Source organism: Balaenoptera ricei, chromosome 18, assembly GCF_028023285.1.
Source record: "Balaenoptera ricei isolate mBalRic1 chromosome 18, mBalRic1.hap2, whole genome shotgun sequence".
Taxonomy (NCBI): Eukaryota; Metazoa; Chordata; class Mammalia; order Artiodactyla; family Balaenopteridae; genus Balaenoptera; species Balaenoptera ricei.
In genome coordinates, this window is record NC_082656.1 from 34778862 (window position 1) to 34799023 (window position 20162).

At 36.8% G+C, this 20162-nt stretch overlaps 1 protein-coding gene across 1 annotated transcript; it reads right to left on the minus strand.

The window, feature by feature from the left end:
• Nucleotides 1–8120: 8120 nt before the first annotated feature.
• PCDH20 (protocadherin 20) lies at nucleotides 8121–12013 on the minus strand. The gene is made up of 2 exons (XM_059902899.1): nucleotides 11882–12013; nucleotides 8121–10841 (listed from the first exon to the last, which is right to left on the minus strand). The coding sequence occupies exons 1-2, from the start codon at nucleotides 12011–12013 to the stop codon at nucleotides 8121–8123; spliced, it is 2853 nt and encodes a 950-aa protein (XP_059758882.1).
• Nucleotides 12014–20162: the final 8149 nt, after the last annotated feature.

Consider the following 20162-nt stretch of genomic DNA (forward strand, 5'->3'; position numbering starts at 1 on the left):
AATATCACTTGTTCAGTTCATCTCATCAATAATTGGGTCTGAGATGAAATCAACAATTCAGTATTATTCATTCCAGCTCCAGTCAACTGAGAATGTCTTTTAGGAAAATGAAAACACCTCTGGTTTTCTGTTTATTTCTGTGACTTAGTAAAAGTAAAATGAACATAGAATTTAACTGGCAGGGTCACACTGCCTGGAACACAGTAGGCTCACGATACATAATTTTATTTTCATATATATATATATATATATATATTATTCTAAGATTTGTTTTTTTACTTTACCTAGCAAATTATAATTAAATATATACTTAGCACCCATGTTTTATAAAGAAAAATTAAAACATTTATTGTAAAAATTACACAAAATAAAATGAATGTTGTTATACTAGGTCAACTAAACTCCACGTTTAATGGATGTGTAAAGTATTTTTCAGGATATCGTAGTAGTTTTTTATCATGGCTTTAACAAATTATCATAAAATTATCAATAGAAGCTTAAAATAACACCCATTTATTAACTCCCATTACTGTAGTCAGAAATCTGGGTACAGAGTGGTTCAGCCTGTCCTCTGCTTGGTGTTTTGAATTGAAGAAATCATGGTATCAGCTGGGCTGTATTGCTTTCTGGAAGCTCTGTGGATGAATCCACTTCCAAGTTTATTCCTTGCAGACTGTCAGCTAGGCTGGCTATGTCTCTAGTTTAAGGTCCATAACATCAATTATATTTGCAAGGCCCCTTTTGCCATGTAATATAATGTATTTGTAGGTTCCATGCATTAAGGCATGGACATCTTTGGGGGGCTATTCTGCCTACCATAGATAGACTAATAAATGGATTCTGAGAATATTGAGCTTCCCTTATGAGAGACCAACAAGATGATAGAGTAAGAAAGATCAAGGAAGCTCAAAGGGGAAGAAAACATTGATGTTTTAAGATTCCTCCTGGCTCCATGAGACAGATATTTTATAAGTTTTCATAGATATTTTACCTTTCTTTCCCAATATGTACATTCACTATTGAAGTCTTTTAGAATTCATCTCTAATTGCAATAATTGACACTCCCCACCAAATGGTTTGATGGGGAATGCTGTTTGTCATGGCACTTCAAACAGTGTGCCCTGAGTCAAGCATAAAGCACAAAAAAGGAATCAATTTGATTCACTTAAGTTACATTAAATCTCTCATTTCAAAGAATCTTATAAAACAACCTATACTCAGTTATTCTTCACAGAAATTCGATTCAATTGCTAAATACATTTGTAAATGAGACTGGGAAAATTATATGTTCTATACTACTTTTTTGTAGGAAAATCCTTTGTAGGACTAGATGGAGAAATCAAACATATACGGGATAGTTGGCTTTGTTAAATTTGAATGCTTAGATAATTCAATGTAAGTATTTTAAGGGTAAGCTAAATTTAAGGGTAAGCTACTATTGTAATTCTTGCAGTGAATATTAACTGCTATTACAAGAAAATCTGTAAAGCAAATGCAACTTCTTACTGTTGAAAAAATGATTGAAAGGATCATAAATGGAAAGCTGTCTCAATATAAAGGAATAGTGTTTTTTATCACCTGGTTTATAATTAGCATTGCCCACATTCATTTGACTTTGAACATGTTTATGATTTTATAATTTAACTACAAAAATGTAAAGGAAACTAGTTTCCCAATTTAATAAGACAGTGGGGTGAGGAGGGAAGCTGGGTAGATGAAGTTTTTCAAAAGGAAAAAAAAAATTACTTTTTTAGAATTTTGAAATTGTTATTGTTACTTTTCTTCCTTTGCCCATTTTACTCTGCCTTTAAAGTACAATGCTTTTTCCTATGAATCTTCTAGAATTAATTTCTCTTGAGTATATTTTTCTTCATAATGAGATGGAGGATTCAGAACGTATGTGCAGTAATTTTTATACATTAATGTTAAAATATCCTCTCATCATATGTTATACCAGATCTCATAACTTTGAAAAATACTGTTACATAGTATTATTTGAAAGATTTACACAATTCCCAAAGTACATTTTACACCTCATTAAATCAAAACCTCAAATTGCCAAGAAAGTACCTTAAGAAAGCTTATTAACATAAAACTATGAATTTGAAATGACATAAAATATATTTGCAAAACAGAAATCAGTGCTATCTTTGAAATAAAGTAGCAAGGTTCCTACAGGGTACATATGTACATATGTAGATTCAATAAATATCATAGTCACATTTTAATTATTCTGAAATGTAAATCTATGATTTTTCTGAAAGGAATAGTTGGTTCACAGTGCCCAGTGCATTTATTTCTTTAATCTTTTAAGTGAAAGTTGTACTTGGGAGTTATAGAGAATTCCAATTCTCAAAATGAGTAAAAAATATATGTTATAAAAGTCTTTAAATTCACCCATTCTATCCACAAGAAGTACTCAGTCCCTATTTTGCAATTTATAAACTTTGCAAAGATTATATTCCTCTAATAATTTTGATATTCTTCTTCTTAGCTTTCAGTATGTAGTTTATATCATTAGGTAGCACTTTCATCTGCCATTATGATCCTTGTTTCCCTCTGGTAGAAGTACAAGAAGCACAGGTGAAGAGTAGATGGGAGGGAGAACATATTCATCCATTATTATGTGTAGTTTACACTAGTTTCCTCAAACTGGAGAGTGATCTTTTTTGAGGATGGAACAAAATTTACCTTTGGGCCTAGAACAATGTCTTGCTTATAAGAAGTATAGGCTAATAATAAATACGTTTAGTAAATAAATAATTGATAATAGTGCTTATCTCTATTGATGCTTTAGGATATTGTACCCAAAACTATAAGGAGAAGAACAATAATCCAAAATTCCTTTGAGGTTGTAAAGTTTGTGATTTAGTGAGTTCCTAACATTCAGTCATTCTGGGTTTACCTTCATTTACCTTAATATACATAAGCCTGGTCATCTGTATTTTTGAATTAACCATATCTCTTATATCCAAAATTGAACCTGCCTTTCCTATATCTAATATATACACATATATATATACACTTTGCATAAATAAACATTTATTTCCATATTATAAATCAAGTTTATTCCCTCCATTTTTCTGTAAGGCTCATAAAATTTTCCCTGGTTATTATCACTTATTCTCTAATCTCCTAAAGTTTTGTTTCCTTACTATTTTCCTGCAATTATTATATTTGTCAAATACATAATTTTATAATTTTTTAATATTTTTCTCTTTATGAGGTATAAGTAGCTTTATTTTTTAAATTATATCTATCTTTTCTACAAGTGCATGCAGGGAAGATATATGATTCTTATTAATTCATTTTAATAGTTAGGTTTGATTAACTTCATTTTTAGATGTGATTTCATCTCAGAGAATTTTTTTTTAATATTTGGCATATTGTCTTTTTAAGTATCACACTTTGGTTAACTTTCCAATGAATGTAAAATTAAAGTGTGTGTTTTAAGAGAAATATTTGAAGGAAAAGTAACTGCTGTTTTCAGTAAGATTTTGCTTATTTTTTACTTTCATAATTGCTGTTTTCTAATCCCCTCAGTTGTCAAAATTTTTCTTGATATTCTGTCTTAGTTTATTCAAAACTAAGTTTATTGTAAAATAGGCTTGAAAGCAAATTATGAAAATTATGAACTTTCTTATCTATCACATGTGGATTAATTCTTATTGGTACCACAAGTTTCTTTATCAGCTATAAATTACTACCTACTATGTTATATATCTCTTTCATATTGCCTGGTTTAAAGCCCCATCTTTCACTTAAATTGTCACTACTCCTATTCAGTTTCTAGAATCTTCTTCAACACAAGTGCCACACATTGCCAGAGTGATCTTTAAAAAACACACATAGCCTGGTCAAATCCTTAAAATTCCCATTGGCTTTGGGATAAAATTGCAACCTCCAGGTATGACACGAGTCCCTTTATTACTTGCAGCACATGTACATCCCCAAGTTCATTGTTAATAATATCTTTCATTTTCTTCATCCCTTCAGCCAAGAAGAACAGTAGTATTTGTGCTTCTTTAGTCATGATGTGCTCACTTGCACATGTGTGCCTTGCACATTATTCCCTCTTCCTTAAATACCCTTCTCTCTCCTTCTGCCCACTTTCCCCTGGCTAACTTCTCCTTCTTCTATTCAAATTAGGCATCATCTTCCTGAGAGGGCCCACATTAGAAATCTCCTCCTTTAGGAAACTTTCTCTAAGACTTCCCAAGATTGAGTTAGGTTCACTTGGCATCCCGGGAATAGGCATTTATCCCACACAGTGTTTTCAGATTGCAGGTTTTCTTATTAGCCTCCCACACTATAATCTAAAGTCATCAAGGGACTCTGTCTTGTTCTCAGTTAAGCCCATGGTAATTGAGTACCAAAATAAATATGTATGGTATGAATGACCGAGTTTCCTTTTGAACCTTCACAGTATTCCTACTTCTTGACATTAGTGGGTTAAGCCTTAAATTTCATTCAGTTTTGTTTTATACCCTTAAAGGAATACATTTCCAGTTTAGGGTTTTATCAGAGAAAAAAGTGCTACTATTTTAAGAACAATTATATATAACAACTGACATTTAAAAAATGATTATAGACTGTAGGTATATATGTATATACCATCTGAAAAATATTCATTATCTTTTCTTATCAGAAATAGAACTAACTAGAAAAAAATTATGGTGGGTGTTTTGCTCAGGAATTACTGATTTTTTTAATATGATTGATCTTTTTCTTCTTTGAGTCCATTTGCATAACTGTCAATCCTCTTCCTTTCAATAAATATTTGTTGACTGTTCACACTCTAAAGGCATATTGCGAGGCAGAGATTGCACAAGTCAGTAAAATGTAATTGGTAGCACTGACTGCTTTCTTGCAGTGAGCAAATCTACCTCAGAGTGAGGACAATGTTCAGGTATCTATGCCTCTGGTGTCTGTGAGCTGAGGCTGCCCAGTGAATTGAAGAGCACCATATGCTCAATGCTGTCCTTTCATTACATTCTTCATTGTCTACCAAAAGTCAGGACCCCACAGAGTCCTCACCTCACCAAGGAAGGAGAGACTGGAACCCGAGTCTCCATAAACTCAGGCGAGGATTGTATAATTCTTCTTTTTACAGTTGTCAATCGAAACATGTTCTGGGAGAACAAATTAGAATCCTTATGAGAGCTATTATTGCAATCAAGTCCACTTTATACACCTTCCCTAATATTGCTTCACTGATATTATTTCTTAGGCAAGATTAGGCCTGGTGTTTTCATAAAACACATGCAAAGCACCCAAAAAGACAAAGGATTTGGATTTTATTTTTAATACACTAATACTACAAAATTGTTTTAAAAGAAGTGTTTCTTTTTTCCTTTTGCTTTTAACTGCCATTGATAAAAGCATAACTGCCAAGAAAACTTTTTTTTTTTTTTTAAATAAGGTCAGGGCATCTAAAGAGTCAAGTAAGGTAAATTGTTTCCTCCCTTGTAGCTGAAATTGCTATGTTGTTTTAAATTTCCTGTTCCAAATTAATGAACAGTTTTTTCTGTAGTATAAGAATGGGTTTGGCAGTGTGAAGATCAGAGCAATCTCTTCTTCATTAAATTGGGCAAAGAGTACTCACTGGTTCTCAAACTGTTAAATGGATATTAGGGTTTTTAATGAATGGAACATTTATTTTTGTGCCAGCTCAACTAACAACATTGACATGATTAGCATACATTTTGGCAACCATTCTAGCACAAGGTGTTAGTAAAAAGGGGCTTTTATCTTTGAGCTTAATTTACTTTAACTTTCCTTGTTATATATATTTTTAATGTGAATGAGATGTTTTTATAAAGGAAATCTTTGCACAAGAAGTTATTCAGAAATATGTCCTTTTATTAATGTTACAGGCATTTTTTTCATGCTAGAGATGAAATCCATACCCCAAACACATGAACCTTCTTCAAACTCATAAATGAATAAATGTTTTGTTATTTATACTGATAATTAAATCATTGCATTTGTAGAGAACTTTTTTTTTTTTAATGGTGTTTCACATGTATTTCCTTCCTGTAAAAGAGAGAAATCAGATATAAAAATGACTGGTGGAGGATGGTTTCCTCCATTGCTCTATATCAATTATGAATGAAAAGTTTGGGGGGTTAAATGATCTTACTTTCTTAGCTCAGTGGCCTCTCATAAAAAAGGAATTTCCAATAAAAATATATTTCCGTTTTGTAACAAACACTACTGCCTCATATGCTTATTATTTTATTTATTTAAATTCTCAAATTGAAGAAAGCAAGAAAATGAGTTAATACCTATTCAAAAGGTCTTGGGTTTTTGTATTCAATTTTTTTTTTGCAATGTGTTTTTATTTTAAAATTTATTGAAAGCACTTGTAACACAGCTAACAGAGGAGTTGTTATAAGTATGTATTAAAATGAGTGTTTATAATTGATTCTAAGTCATAATAAATTAATATGCATGTACACATGCATGGGTGTAAATTTTCATGTGAACTTCTATCAAACACATAGACATACTCTTTCTCTATTATATACATATATATATGTGTGTCTATATATGTCTATAACTACACATGTATTTAATAATAATTTACCAAATGTTTAATTAAGTAATGAATTAGTTTAATATAAACATTAGCATAACAAAATATTTACACTTTATCCACATTTACCTCTAAAAGCAAATGAATGTCATTAACAGGAACTTCAGTAAAAGAATAAGCCCATGTTCAAATATAAAACAGTAAAAATGAGAAAGAAATTATGAAAATATATACCTTTAATTTGCAGACATAGAAACACTTTTGGTACAGTACAGACACATGATGCCCAAAAGTAGAATGATCCAGTTTAACCTAACACTTATTCTTTGTTTACAAAGATAATTTTGCTATAGCTCTCGTATAAAATAAAATTTCCAGCTCACACAAGGAAGTGAAGGTGATCAATCACTGATAAACCAGCTTGCTTCACTGCAAAGTGTTCAGTAAAAGCTAAATTATCAAAGAAATCTGCTGCTGGGCTTACAAATAAACTCTTGGACCTAATCCAAAGCCAAAGAAAGGAAGCCAGAAATGGTAGCCAACAAATCTAAACAACAACAAAAAGATAAGTATAACTTTCATAGAAAAGGTCCAGCTAAAACAACCAGTAGTGTCCACCAGCTTCTAGAACAATTTTGTTTTAATAAGATTTTTCTTTTTTTATGAAACACATGAGTTTAAGTATATAAGAATCTAATACATAACCCAAGTATAAAGCACTACTGACAAGTTGTGAAAGCATCAAAATGTCATGAACACCTATGAAGCAACTAAGATTGAAACATATCTTTGCTTCTGGCTGTTTCTCTGGGACACAATTTCTAGTTACATTTCCTTTAAGAAAGAATATATATATTTTCCCTTGTAATAATAGCAAGTGCAGTGGTAAAGCAAACAGAAAGCAACCAGAGTACACAGAAGGTGAATTACTCTTCAGCACGTCAGATCTTTAACACATGGCAGAGCATTTATCCTTGCTAAAAAAGAATTGCGCTTCTTTGTGAAGTCTTCTCTTTCAAATTATACATTATGCACTTGTGAGGTAATAAACATTCTGTTTACAAATGCATTTCTTTTCTTTTTTATCATACATTTAAGTGGGGTGACATTCCATTTACTTTAATTTCATCTTTGTTTAATGTTAAAAACAATATATTTAAAATAGACTCATTAATTTCATGTACAACTGTCACGTACAATACCTTAAAAGAGTTCCCTGCAAAGGAGCAGCTGATGCCCTCTTGTGGTTAAAGGACTTTTTTAGGCAAAAATGCAATGTACCATTTTCTTACCTTATTCCATGGTTTTAACAATCATCTGCTTGGTGTATGAAAGCTGCAAATCATGTCCAAGCTTTTTTTATAACAGTTCCATAGCTGTTAGTACCAATTTTCATTAAAAAAAATGCTGTACACATTTTATAACCTCTGATTTTGAATTTAAAAACCTGTAAACAGCTATTTACAATACAGTACAAGTTATAAATTAGATGTCCAACACTCTTTGGGTGGTGAAGACTCTCCAAAGTCAGTTAAAACATCTCTGTTACTCCACAGCAAAAAAAAAAAAAAAAAAAAAAAAATCAAATATTAGAAATATCCATTGGTTTCCTCTCTCTCATATGCAAGTCAGTTTTTCCTTTTAATGGAATTTGTACTTCCAAATTTTCATCCTCCCTGTGATGCCTTTTCCCTCTCAAACAGATGTATATGCCCATCCCTGTTATGAGAGTGATAGAACCCAAGCTTATTACAGACAGAGCTACTAAGGTGGGCATACAAGACACAGGCTCAACTTTCCTATGAGTCGGTTCTATTGAGATCTGTGGTTCTTTCTGCTCTATGTTAATTTCTGGTTCCTTTCTTAAAAGACTCTCAATGTAGCTCTCATTACTGACAGTGTCATTGACAAATAGGTTCACCATGACCGTGGAATGGAGAGGTTCGGGATAACCATGATCACTCACTTTCACCAGTAAACGATGGAGCCCATAATCTGTCTGCAGCAATGCCTCCTCCAAAGTAATGTTGCCAGTTTTAGGGTCAATCCTAAAGGACTCAGGCCTAGGACCTCTTCTCCCTATGATGCTGTAAACTATGACAGCATTCATGCCTGTGTCTTTGTCAACTGCATAGACCTCTGTAACTGGGGAGCCAGGGAGAGTAGAAGGTAATACCAACAGGTAAGACATGTTAGATTGAGGAAATAAAACAAGAGGTGGGTTGTCATTGATATCTAGAAGGAGAATTGTGATTTTTGTGGTAGAGGAGAGGGGAGGCTCACCTCCATCAACAGCTTCAACCCACAAAGTATAGGAGCTTTGCTGCTCTCTGTCCAAAGAGACTTTGGCTCTCAGCATGCCCTTTCCTGTGTCTATGACAAAAATATCACTCTGGTTCACCACGGAGAGGGCAACCCATCCATTTTGCCCAGCATCGGCATCTGTTACACTAATTACTCCAATTTCACCATATCCTGGAAAGTTTTCTGGCACAAAGAAGCTGAAGTCCTTGTTGATGAACCTAGGACTGTTGTCATTTTTATCCAACACTGTGATAGCCACGGTGGCTACTGATTCTTTGGGTGGCTTCCCAGAGTCAACAGCTCTGACTGTGTACTTGTACTTTTCTTTCTCTTCTCGATCCAGCTGAGTAGAAACTGTCAGAACTCCTGTGACACTGTCTAAGGAAAAATATGATGGAGCATCAGGTCCCAGAAAATATGAAACTTGTCCCCTCTCTCCACTGTCAGCATCTGTAGCATCTAGCTTAGTCAAAAAGGCATTGGGTGAGTTGTTTTCTTCAATGGTTAGTTCCACCAAGGGTTGAAGGAAAATAGGAGCATTATCATTGTCATCTAAAAGTTGCACTTTAATCATTTTTTTGACATGAAATCCCTCAGAGTTCCAGGCTACCACAGCTATTTCATAGAACTGCTGTAGCTCATAATCCATAGGTTTTGTGGTTTCTAGCAGATACTCATTACTGTATGGTTTGTAGGGTGATAACCTAAATGGTCCTTCACCATCCAAGTAGCAGTTCACCTTGTATTTACCTTCTGGATCTCTTATGGTGAAAAATGCAATTGGAGTGTTAACAGGTTCCAGTTCTTTCAGGTAAACAATACCATCTATCTCATTCACTATATAACGAGGGACAATTTCAGGTGGTCTGAAAATGACTTTGATAATGGTCACCAGGGCAGTTATCACAGCAGGGATGCAGCCCGGTCCATTAGCAAGAATGGTGAGCTTGTGTGTTTGCAGAACACTTCCCCCAATCTTACTGAAAAGTTTAATGACTCCAGTGTTTTCATCCAGATGGAATAAATCCTTGGATGCTTGTGGAACTTTCTGGCTGTAAGAGTAGGTGATCTGAGCATTGTTTCCCAAGTCTCTGTCCACAGCCTGGACAGCTGCAATTGGTGTGCCCACTGTAGCATTCCCATACATAGTGACATTGATTTGTGAGTCTGTGAAGAGAGGACAATTGTCATTAATGTCACTTATGCCAATGGTGAGGGTGGCACTGCCCAACAGTGGTGGAGACCCACCATCCTCAGCTATGATGATGCTCACATAGTGGTCCTGGGTCTCCCTGTCCAACAGTCCCATGACAATTAAGTAGGGGGTTCGCTCCCCATTCTCATTCTCCTCCACGTCCAGGGTGAACATACGATGGTAGTCCAGCAAGCGGTAGGTCTGAACTCCATTAGTGCCTATATCTCGGTCCATGGCAGGATGCTCTATGGCCAGCCGGGTGTTTACAGGTGCATTTTCTGGGACCCAAACCGATATTTCGGAAACAGGGAACTGTGGGGCATTGTCATTGATGTCCCGGATAGCGATTTTCACCTTCACAAACCTAAAGTATTCCTGAGGCAGGACCAGTACATCCAGAAGCAAAAGACAAGAGTCAGCGGAAGGCGAAGAGGAGATGGAAATGCTGCCCCCCCAGGCAGCCCCTCCACCTCCTTCAAGACACAGGGCCTCCCTGTCGATCTCCTGGGCAGAAGTGTGCAGCTCCCCGGAGCGGTTGTCCAGGGTCACGTACTGGCCACTCAGTCCCTGGGAGGCCAGGCTGAAGGAGAGAGGAGGGTTCCGCTCGGCGCCGCTGTGCTCCGGGGGCTGCGACTGCGTGTCCTGCCTCCCTGCTCCGGGCACCAGCCGCAGGTCCTCGGCCAGGCTGCCGATGAGCACCCCCGCGGGCAGTCCCTCGTTCAGGCTGTACAGAAGCTCCGTGGCGCGGCTGTAACTCGCCAGGCAGTTGAAGGGTCCCACGAAGAGGAAAAACAGAAGCAGATGCTGAACGTGGGGGGAGGAGAGAAGGCTTATTACACACACGCGGAAAACACAGAGCTTGGAGTCAGAACCATTGCCCTGGGGTCATTCTGGCTCCATCCCCATTCCCAAAGGCAAACGCTCCAGTCAGAAAGGGGTGAAGAGGAAATTTGCTGTAAAGGAGAGATCTATGGGGCAACACTGTCTCCAAAACTTAATTTTTCTCTTTACTTTCTACCTCTCCCCCCCCACCCCCCCGCCCCTGCCCGGCTCCCCATCACCACCTCACTCAGTTAATATTCGGAATCCCAAACCATAAGTCATCCCTGGAAATACATGTCGGAGTGGAGAGGACTGCGCAACGCGACAGAGAAACCACCAGGGTAGGTCATGGGGAGGGAGGGGGCTGGTAGTGGAGAGGACCGAGAGGTGGGCACTTTATTTTCCATTGAAATGTTTCTACCACTAAGATCCCCGGAATGCGAAATGTGTTACATCCCTTGCTATGAGACCGATAACAACAATATTAATAATAATAATAATATAGTAACTCTACCCCCTCGGACTCCCTACACCACTAAATAAACGTTTTAGGTCGGAAGAATCGATTTTCATTTTAGTACGTATCTAAAATCAAATCGAAAGGATCTGTATTTCCACTCCCTAACAAGCTCTCACTAATCCCCCTCCCTTAGGGAAAGAGAAGTAAATGTGGGAAATGATTATGCAAAAACAATTTGTCAATTGCAGTAGACAGTCACAGCCAGATGCTGGCCGCAGGAAACAATCTACGAACCCCTTTATCTCAAAGCCAACTGAGCACACCCCAGCCTCCTCCACCTCATCTGCCTACATTTCTGCTTCAGAAACTTCTCACGACCCAAGGACTTGCCTATTCCTTGCTAAAATGCAGACACATTATCCCAAACTCCCTTTCCCTCCACCCAACCTTCCTGGGAAGTTTGGATTAAGGTAAAAGGTTTGAGAAACCATCAAGGCGTGGGAACTGCCCCACAGTACTGCAACTTGTCGGGGCCGCGAGGCTCCTGGACCCCTACCCTTACCGGTAGGTTTCTGTGGCTGGTGCTGCTCCTGGAACGACTTAGACGCCCCATATCCAGGCGCGGGTGCCAGGTTGCCGGGCGCCAGCTCACTGGCAGGGCCCGCGAGCTGCACGCATCCCCTCGGCCGCGCATTCCCAAGGAGGCTGCAATCGGCGCGCTCCTGACGGGAAGGCGGCAGAAGACACTCCCTCTCTGTGCATGCAAATCGGTGGGGAACTTCAGCCAATAGTCACTGGCTCGTCAGTTAAGGACAGCAGCTCAAGGGGGGCAGAAAGGCGAGGGGGTACCGAGGCACGGTCATGGTTTCCTGTCCTGGACCTGGGTTAAGTCCAGACCCCGCCGGAGGAGCCGGAGCGGGTACTTGCCTCTGAAGACGGCGACTAGGCGCCACCCGGTCGGACTCCGGGGCGGTTGCCCACCGTCCTCTCTCCTCGCAGCACCAGTCAGGACCCAAGTCCACAGGTTGCGAGCGTGAGAGGGAGAATTAGACTAAATTAATAAGCCTGCATTTATATCTGATTAGAGAGAAAGGAAGTCGGCACTACAGAGCAATCACAGGCGCGATCCCCAAACGCCTGCTTTGCCACCAGTTCTTCCGAGAGACTTGGATCCAGCAGTGTTTGCACAGAGAAAGAAAATCCACTTTCCCTGAAGAGAGAAGGAACTTCAGACTCTTAGTAAGGCGGTCTGAAGCAGAGAAGCAAATATATGAATTCGGTGAGGGTTTCGACGTGCTTTAATTTTGAAGCTTCGCAGTTGGCGGTGACAAAGCTTCTGCCAATTTCCTAGTTGTAGGCGCAAGTGTCTCTGGGTGTCTGCCTTGTGGTCTTTTGAGACAACCGCGGCTTCTGGCTAAGGTAAAGAGCCAAGAGGGAGAGTGGCAACAATTGCTTGGTAACAGAAGTGGTTCTGCCTGCAAGTAATTTTACCAGATTTCTCTAAGGGATGTTTTTTTTTTTCTTTCTTTTTTTTGGAGGGCACTCACTGAAGCCTAGGCTCAAAAAAAAAAAAAAAAAAAGGCTACATTTCAAGTTATTACTTTTTCTTTTTTTTTCCTTAGAATTTTTACTGGGAAAGGAATTCTGAAGGAGTGTGGTGGAGACTGCTTGGCTATCCCCTCTGGCTCTGACACTAAATAGCGATATGACAAGTTTCCTCATTTACAACGTCAGGGCTGGTGAGAGACTCCAGTGCATTAAGTCTGTGAAACACTTTTTGATCTGCAGGGTACCATGTAAGTAGTGATAAAAACCATTGGCCTTTCCCTGAGTAGACATTTCTCTTCATCCCTAGGTTTCCATATATCCTGTGGGCTGCCCTGAACATAAAACCCTCCCAGCTGAGTAACTAATGACTGAGCCTGGAATAGAAAAGTACTCCTCCTGGGTTAGAGAAAGATCTGACATCCTGTGTTTTCCATAGGATCCACTTCAATTTTCTTCTTCTACTGTATGCTAAACAGAATATAAATTGCTTAGCAGAGCTAATTGTTTTGCTTCTGACCCTTCCTATTTTCTCCTCATCCCCACTAATCCTAGAGAGTCCTAAATAATTGATAACACACTACATCAAAACACCTGGTGTGTGTAACAACTTATTGCACAAATGGGGCTGTACATGGAATTCGCAAACAAAACTTTCTGTAATACAAATCTGGCTTATAAAATCAGCTTCTTTAAGTTCTTTGGAGTGAAACTGGAAAGCTGATGAAGTGGTAAACACACAGGAACATGTACATGTACGTGTAAGGCCATCACACAGCTGGTAAACAAAACACAGTCAGGCAAGTATGCTTTGCCTCTCCTTGCTTCTTCAGCTGCTCGTTCTGCCCTACAGTTGAACTTTTGCCACATAATTGGTAAATAGTTATACTTTGGGGTCTGTAGTTGAAACATATCCAGCTCCAAAAATCAGTAGAAAGCTGCTTCTGAAATGTGTTTAGTTTATGTCTTCACACAATACCCACAGCTTCTGAAAGTTTGAGGCACATGGCCAGAATTAGGCAATCCATCCATGGTCAGGATACATACAGGCTAGACCCACAGTCTGAATTAATTCTACATTTATACAGAGAGCAACAGCAGTAGATTCTATATCCCCTTACAGTTCATGCCCTCTCCAACAGGTTAAGATCACTCACCTGTTTTGATGAAAATATAGGGATTTCTTTCTTTAGTTTATCCTTTGTTTACAAGGACACTACATTCAGCAATAATTTTCTGTAGTGTTTCTAAAAAGCATGACCATATAAACTATAATGCAAGTTGAAACACCTAAATTAAACATTCTGGAGATAATATTTGGGACAACAATAATAACCTCCTTTGCTCTAAGTTACTGTGGTTATTGCAAAGTCCCTGAATGGAAATTTGTCATCAAGGTCAGCACAATTTGGGGGAATACCTTACATGACACATTCCAAACTGTTAACTGAGCTGCTTGTTATTACCTTTCCTCTTTGAAGATCCAAGTAGAGATTTCAATTGTAATTGGGCTTAAAAAAAAAAAAAAAGACCAAATTCCCTTCTTTCTTCCTTTGTATCTTCTTACTGGGCACCATGAAAGTGTTCCCAAACTCCTGTTCCTTATGACACCAGCTCTGTGACCTGCCATCTGGTGTCACTTATTTCTTTCTAAAGATGACTTAGAGAGCTTCTATGCTATTAGTCCCTTGAAAATGATACTTATAATGAACTTCTCAGATGTCTCAATTGCTCTGGGCCTGCTTCCCGGGTGTTCTGTAAAAATCAATCTAGAAGAATAGCTAGATTATAAGCCTCCCAAGCTTATTTTTTCTATAGACAAGGAAAACAACGTGATACAATAGATGGCATTGAGCTGAGCCAGGGGATTAGGATGTTCCCTTCTCTAGGTGGTTGCAAAGTTACGGTATGACTTTAGACAAGTCATCAGACCTCTCTGTTTCAATTTCTTATAAAAATACCCATACACACTACATACACATATATGAGGGAAATGGCTTACCTAATATATGTCTTTGATAGACACTGCATAATGATACACAGGTTAATTTGATCCTTATTTACTGCGTTATATCACTGAAGGTTAATAATTTTCATTTACTGCAAGCCTTCTCTCCTTGTAGTTTTATCTCTTTATTTGCTGTGAGCATGCGTCTATCAAACTTTGTACATTTAGTAATCATACCTTAAAACTTTTAAAATTTTGCAGTACTGTGTTTTCCAGGTAGTTTTTATTGTATTTTTCAAGTGACTCTGATTGTACCATTTAGAGTATTTTAATAACAGTATTCTATCCACAACATTTCATGTGATTTAATATATACACAGATATTTAAACTTATTCTGAACCATACATAGTTCTATAAATGTTCTGGTTAATTCAAGATTATAAATAAATACAAATTAAGCATGTGACCTTATTTTAAGATTATTTTATGCAAATCAAATCTCAATGGGGGCTTCCCTGGTAGCGCAGTGGTTAAGAGTCTGCCTGCTAATGCAGAGGACACGGGTTTGAGCCCTGGTCTGCGAGGATCCCACATGCCGCGGAGCAACTAGGCCCGTGAGCCACAACTACTGAGCCTGCGCGTCTGGAGCCTGTGCTCCGCAACAAGAGAGGTCGCAATAGTGAGAAGCCTGCGCACTGCGATGAGGAGTGGCCCCCGCTTGCCACAACTAGAGAGAGCCCTCGCACGGAAATGAGGACCCAACACAGCCAAAAATAAATAAATTAATTAATTAAAAAAAAAAATCTACAATGGGGTACCACCTCACACCAGTCAGAATGGCCATCATTAAAAAGTCTACAAATACAAATGCTAGAGACGATGTGGAGAAAAGGGAACTCTCTCACACTGTTGGTGGGAATGTAAATTGGTACAACCACTATGGAGAACTGCATGGAGGTTCCTCAAAAAACTAAAAGTAGAATTACCATATGATCCAGCAATCCCACTTCTGGGCATATATCTGGAGAAAACCATAATTTGAAAAGACACATACACCCTTATATTCATAGCAGCACTATTCACAGTAGAAACAACCTAAATGTCCATTGACAGATGAATGGATAAAGATGTGGTATATATACATATATATATATACACATATATATATAATGAAATATTACTCAGCGATAAAAAAGAATGAAATAATGCCATTTGCAGTACATGGATGGACATAGAGATTATCATACTAAGTGAGGTAAGTCAAGAGAAAGACAAATGCCATATGATATCACTTATATGTGGAATCTAAAATGTGACAGAAATGAACTTATCTACCAAAAAGAAACAGACTCACAGACATAGAGAACAGACTTGTGGTTTCCAAGGGGTAGGGAGTTCAGGGGAGAGTAGAATTGGGTGTTTGGGACTAGCAGATGCAAACTATTATATAGAAAGTGGATAAACAACAAGGCCCTATTGTATAGCACAGGGAACTATATTCAATATCCTGTAATAAACCATAATGGAAAAGAATATGACAAAGTATATATACATGTATGTATAACGGAATCATTTTGCTGTACACTAGAAACTAACACAACATTATAAATCATTTTATACTTCAATAAAAAAGAAACAGAAAGATTATTTTATTTTTTGCTTGTTAATGTATGAAGTTAGCAGTCCCTTTAGATGTCTTAAAATATATGTGTATATATATTATGTTTATATTATATATGCATGCATATATGTAAGCGTAAATAGTACAATATATAGGACATATAGTATCATATAAATATAATATATAAAAATTATAGATATATAATTAAACACATATTTGTCTATAATACAAATATTTTAAATACTATATTGTTTTATAAATATATAATTTATAAATATATACATATTTTATATTTTTAAAACTATATATATATTTCTTTCTGATCCAATAATCAAGTTTGAGGGATGATTATATTTGTAAAACCAATATAATATTTGAGAAATAATAAAACATTTATTGAGTGTCAGATATGTTCTGAACATACTACTGGGGCTTTTACGTATTTATTTACTTTATCCTCATAACAAACGGTTTTATAATATAGGTATTATTATATCAATTTTTACAGGCATAAATTACATGTTTGTCAGTGTCTGCGGTGACTGGACCTGAATATGAGGCCTCCAAAGCACATGATCTTTCTACTCTGGTACACTCTTCTCACCTAAATGGTGGATCTAGGACCTCTATACATTTAAACTCGCTTCAAGTCAACAAACATTTATCACTCACCAACAATAAGAAAAACACTATTGTAGGCATAGGTTTGCTATACGAGGCCTTTTTGAAAAACTTAGTCAATTACTGTTTCCTAAACACATACATACACACAGACACAAACTTCTCTGTGTTTGGCTAGCTTAGATCTTCTCACAACTTGTAGACTTAAAATATATTATGAATGTATATTTATGTGTATGTGTATACTTGAAAGTATTGCAAGGGTCTGAGTAATTTTACGGAGCACCTAGTTAGCCCTTTTTTTACATATTAGTTGAGAGCAAGAGAGATGGCTAATGTGAATCCTCAAAATACTCCTATTTCTTAATATAGTAGATTTTGCCCTCAGGATTATCTCCATATTAGAGGATAACTTAGCAAAACAGCATATTTTTTACTCTCTATTATTTCCCAAAGCCTTGCTATTAAATATTGCCATAAGTACCAGTTACTTTATTTTATATTATTTTATTACTTTTGCAAATTTACAAATATTTTTAAGAAGCAGTACTAATTTGGATATTGTTCAAGTATATCAGACAAACTTCAAAAAAATCCTATTGCATTTTCCCTACACAACTCAGAAAATAATTGTATGACTAATAGAAAACCAGCACATTGGTTCTTTTGCTAAAAAAGCCGGATAGTTAAGAAAATAAATATGCATTTACATTACTTGTATGAAAAAGTGTGCAAATAAGCTAATTTACTACAATACAAACTTGTATTCTAAAACATTTACCACTGTACTGTGCAACTTATAAATGAGACTTTTGTTAAGCATTGGTCTATTCTGACTAGTACGTTCCTTTTGGTTTTAGAAAACTTTGTGTAAACAGATTTCACATATCTCCTCTTTCTCCCTGTTTTCCAAGAGGAAGGAATAAAATAGGGTTGAACTGTCCTTTTATTTTTCAGAACTGAATTAGCATCATTTTAACCGGGCTAAGTATAGCTGGGTGAAGTCATCAGAAAACGCCAGATCTAATTTTAGCTCATATTTTCAACTTTCTATCCTAAACCTCAAAATAAATTTTAAAAGTCATTTTTGATTCATTTAAATTTCACATTCTTCCTTCTCACTTCTGGTAGAGGTGATAATGAGCAGTGAAACCATCAAAAGAAAGGTAGTAGGATTGAGGAGAAGATGAAATGAAAGCCATGGAAAATCCAAAAAGTGGATCAGCAGTCACTGAATAATGAACAGTTAACCAAATGTAGTTTATTGATTATATATATATATATATGCCTTGCTCCCTGGAGTCAGTCCCTGAGAGACTTGAAAGAAGGGAGAGGTATGGGCTTTGCAGAGAATAAAGCAATTGTAACCTTATAAATTAGCATAGAAATTAGGTCAGGGACAAAGCAAACCCATTGAAGGAGAGAAATCATTTGAAATTTCATTTTAGGGCACTGATCCTATGTCCTGTATCCTTCAGATACCTAGTCTTCACTCTCACAGTGTTATACTGGGAAAAGCTTAATGAAAACTTGTGCTCCTGTAATGTTTTTACATAGATCAACAGATCTTTTGCCTGGCTTTATAAAATCTCTTTTTATATGATTCTTTGAATTTAAGGTGGGATTGTTAAAAACTGCATGACTGTTCAGATCTCGGCATTCACTGAATTAGTGCTGTAGGGTCAATGAAATTCTCTGTCAATGACGTAAAAAGTCAACATTTTCATAGGAGTATGCCTATGATCACTAGCTTCTTTCTGGGTATCTTTTTGGGAAGAGGGTATAGGTTGCTGACCTCAATTTCATTTACTGCTAACAGCTACCAATCACTTAGCACCTAACTTTTGCCAGGTGCATGGTGAGCATTATCTCTAATCTTCGCAAGGAGATTAATTAACCTGATTATTAACCTGCAAGTTAATAATCCCATTTTTTTTTTAAATAAACTTATTTATTTATTTATTTATTTATTTATGGCTGTGTTGGGTCTTCGTTTCTGTGTGAGGGCTTTCTCTAGTTGCAGCAAGTGGGGGCCACTCTTCATCGCGGTGCGCGGGCCTCTCACTATCGCGGCCTCTCTTGTTGCAGAGCACAGGCTCCAGACGCACAGGCTCAGTAGTTGTGGCTCACGGGCCCAGTTGCTCCGCGGCATGTGGGATCTTCCCAGACCAGGGCTCAAACCCGTGTCCCCTGCATTGGCAGGCAGATTCTCAACCACTGCGCCACCAGGGAAGCCCAATAATCCCATTTGTAAGATGAGGAATCTGAGATTCTCAGAGGGTGGTAGGTTGCTTGAGGTCACACAGCCAGGAATTGGGCCAAGTTAGGATTAAACAAGGAAAATTTGGGTAGTTTATTTTAATTTGGTGAATCTTTTCTCTGTGTATTGGGGTTAATCTAATATTCACTGAGGTAAGCACATATGCTGAGTGTTGGATATGTGAGTGTTATAAGCAATGGGCAGAATCTGGCAGCAACAGAATCATTCCCAAAATACCAAACTTGAATAATTGAAAAATTGAATAATTATGAACTTCAATAAAAATGTACATGTCATATTTATGAAAAAACAAATATTTTTTTTCTTTCCTTATTTAGATTATCAAGAAAAGAAAGTGGACTTTGTAAATAAATTTTCATTAATGGTTTGGAATTATATGGCAATAAAACATTTATTTAGTGAAAGTAGTGTGCTTCTTGAGAAAAAAATTATAAATATCTTAAAGGACCACCAATTCTTAATCATAGATAATATTTAAATCTGGTCAAGATGATATCAACTGTTTTTAGAATCAATAATAATAATAATTATAGTTTTTGGTGGATTGCTCCTCTTTATGGATAAATAACTTCTTCATTAACTAGATGTAAGTGGGACATCAGTAGTAGTAATTGGCTGTTAGTGACAAAATTGTGTTACTAACTTTATTTTAAATACTCATATGCTCTTTTAGGATTTAAAATAACTCAAACAAATGTAAATAAGTTAAACATTACTAGACTAATGTTTGTTAATACCCATAATTTAGACTTTGAGCAATTTAACACTCACATAGACAAAACAGGAAAGAAAGCTAGAAAGGAAAAAGGTTGAGAGATTGATGTGA

Coding starts and splice junctions, on each gene's coding strand:
- PCDH20 (XM_059902899.1), bottom strand. CDS start 12,013: ATGCGCGGCCGAGGGGATGCGTGCAGCTCGCGGGCCCTGCCAGTGAGC. Junction 10,842..11,881: donor CCAGCCACAGAAACCTACCG/GTAAGGGTAGGG, acceptor CCCCACGTTCAG/CATCTGCTTCTGTTTTTCCT.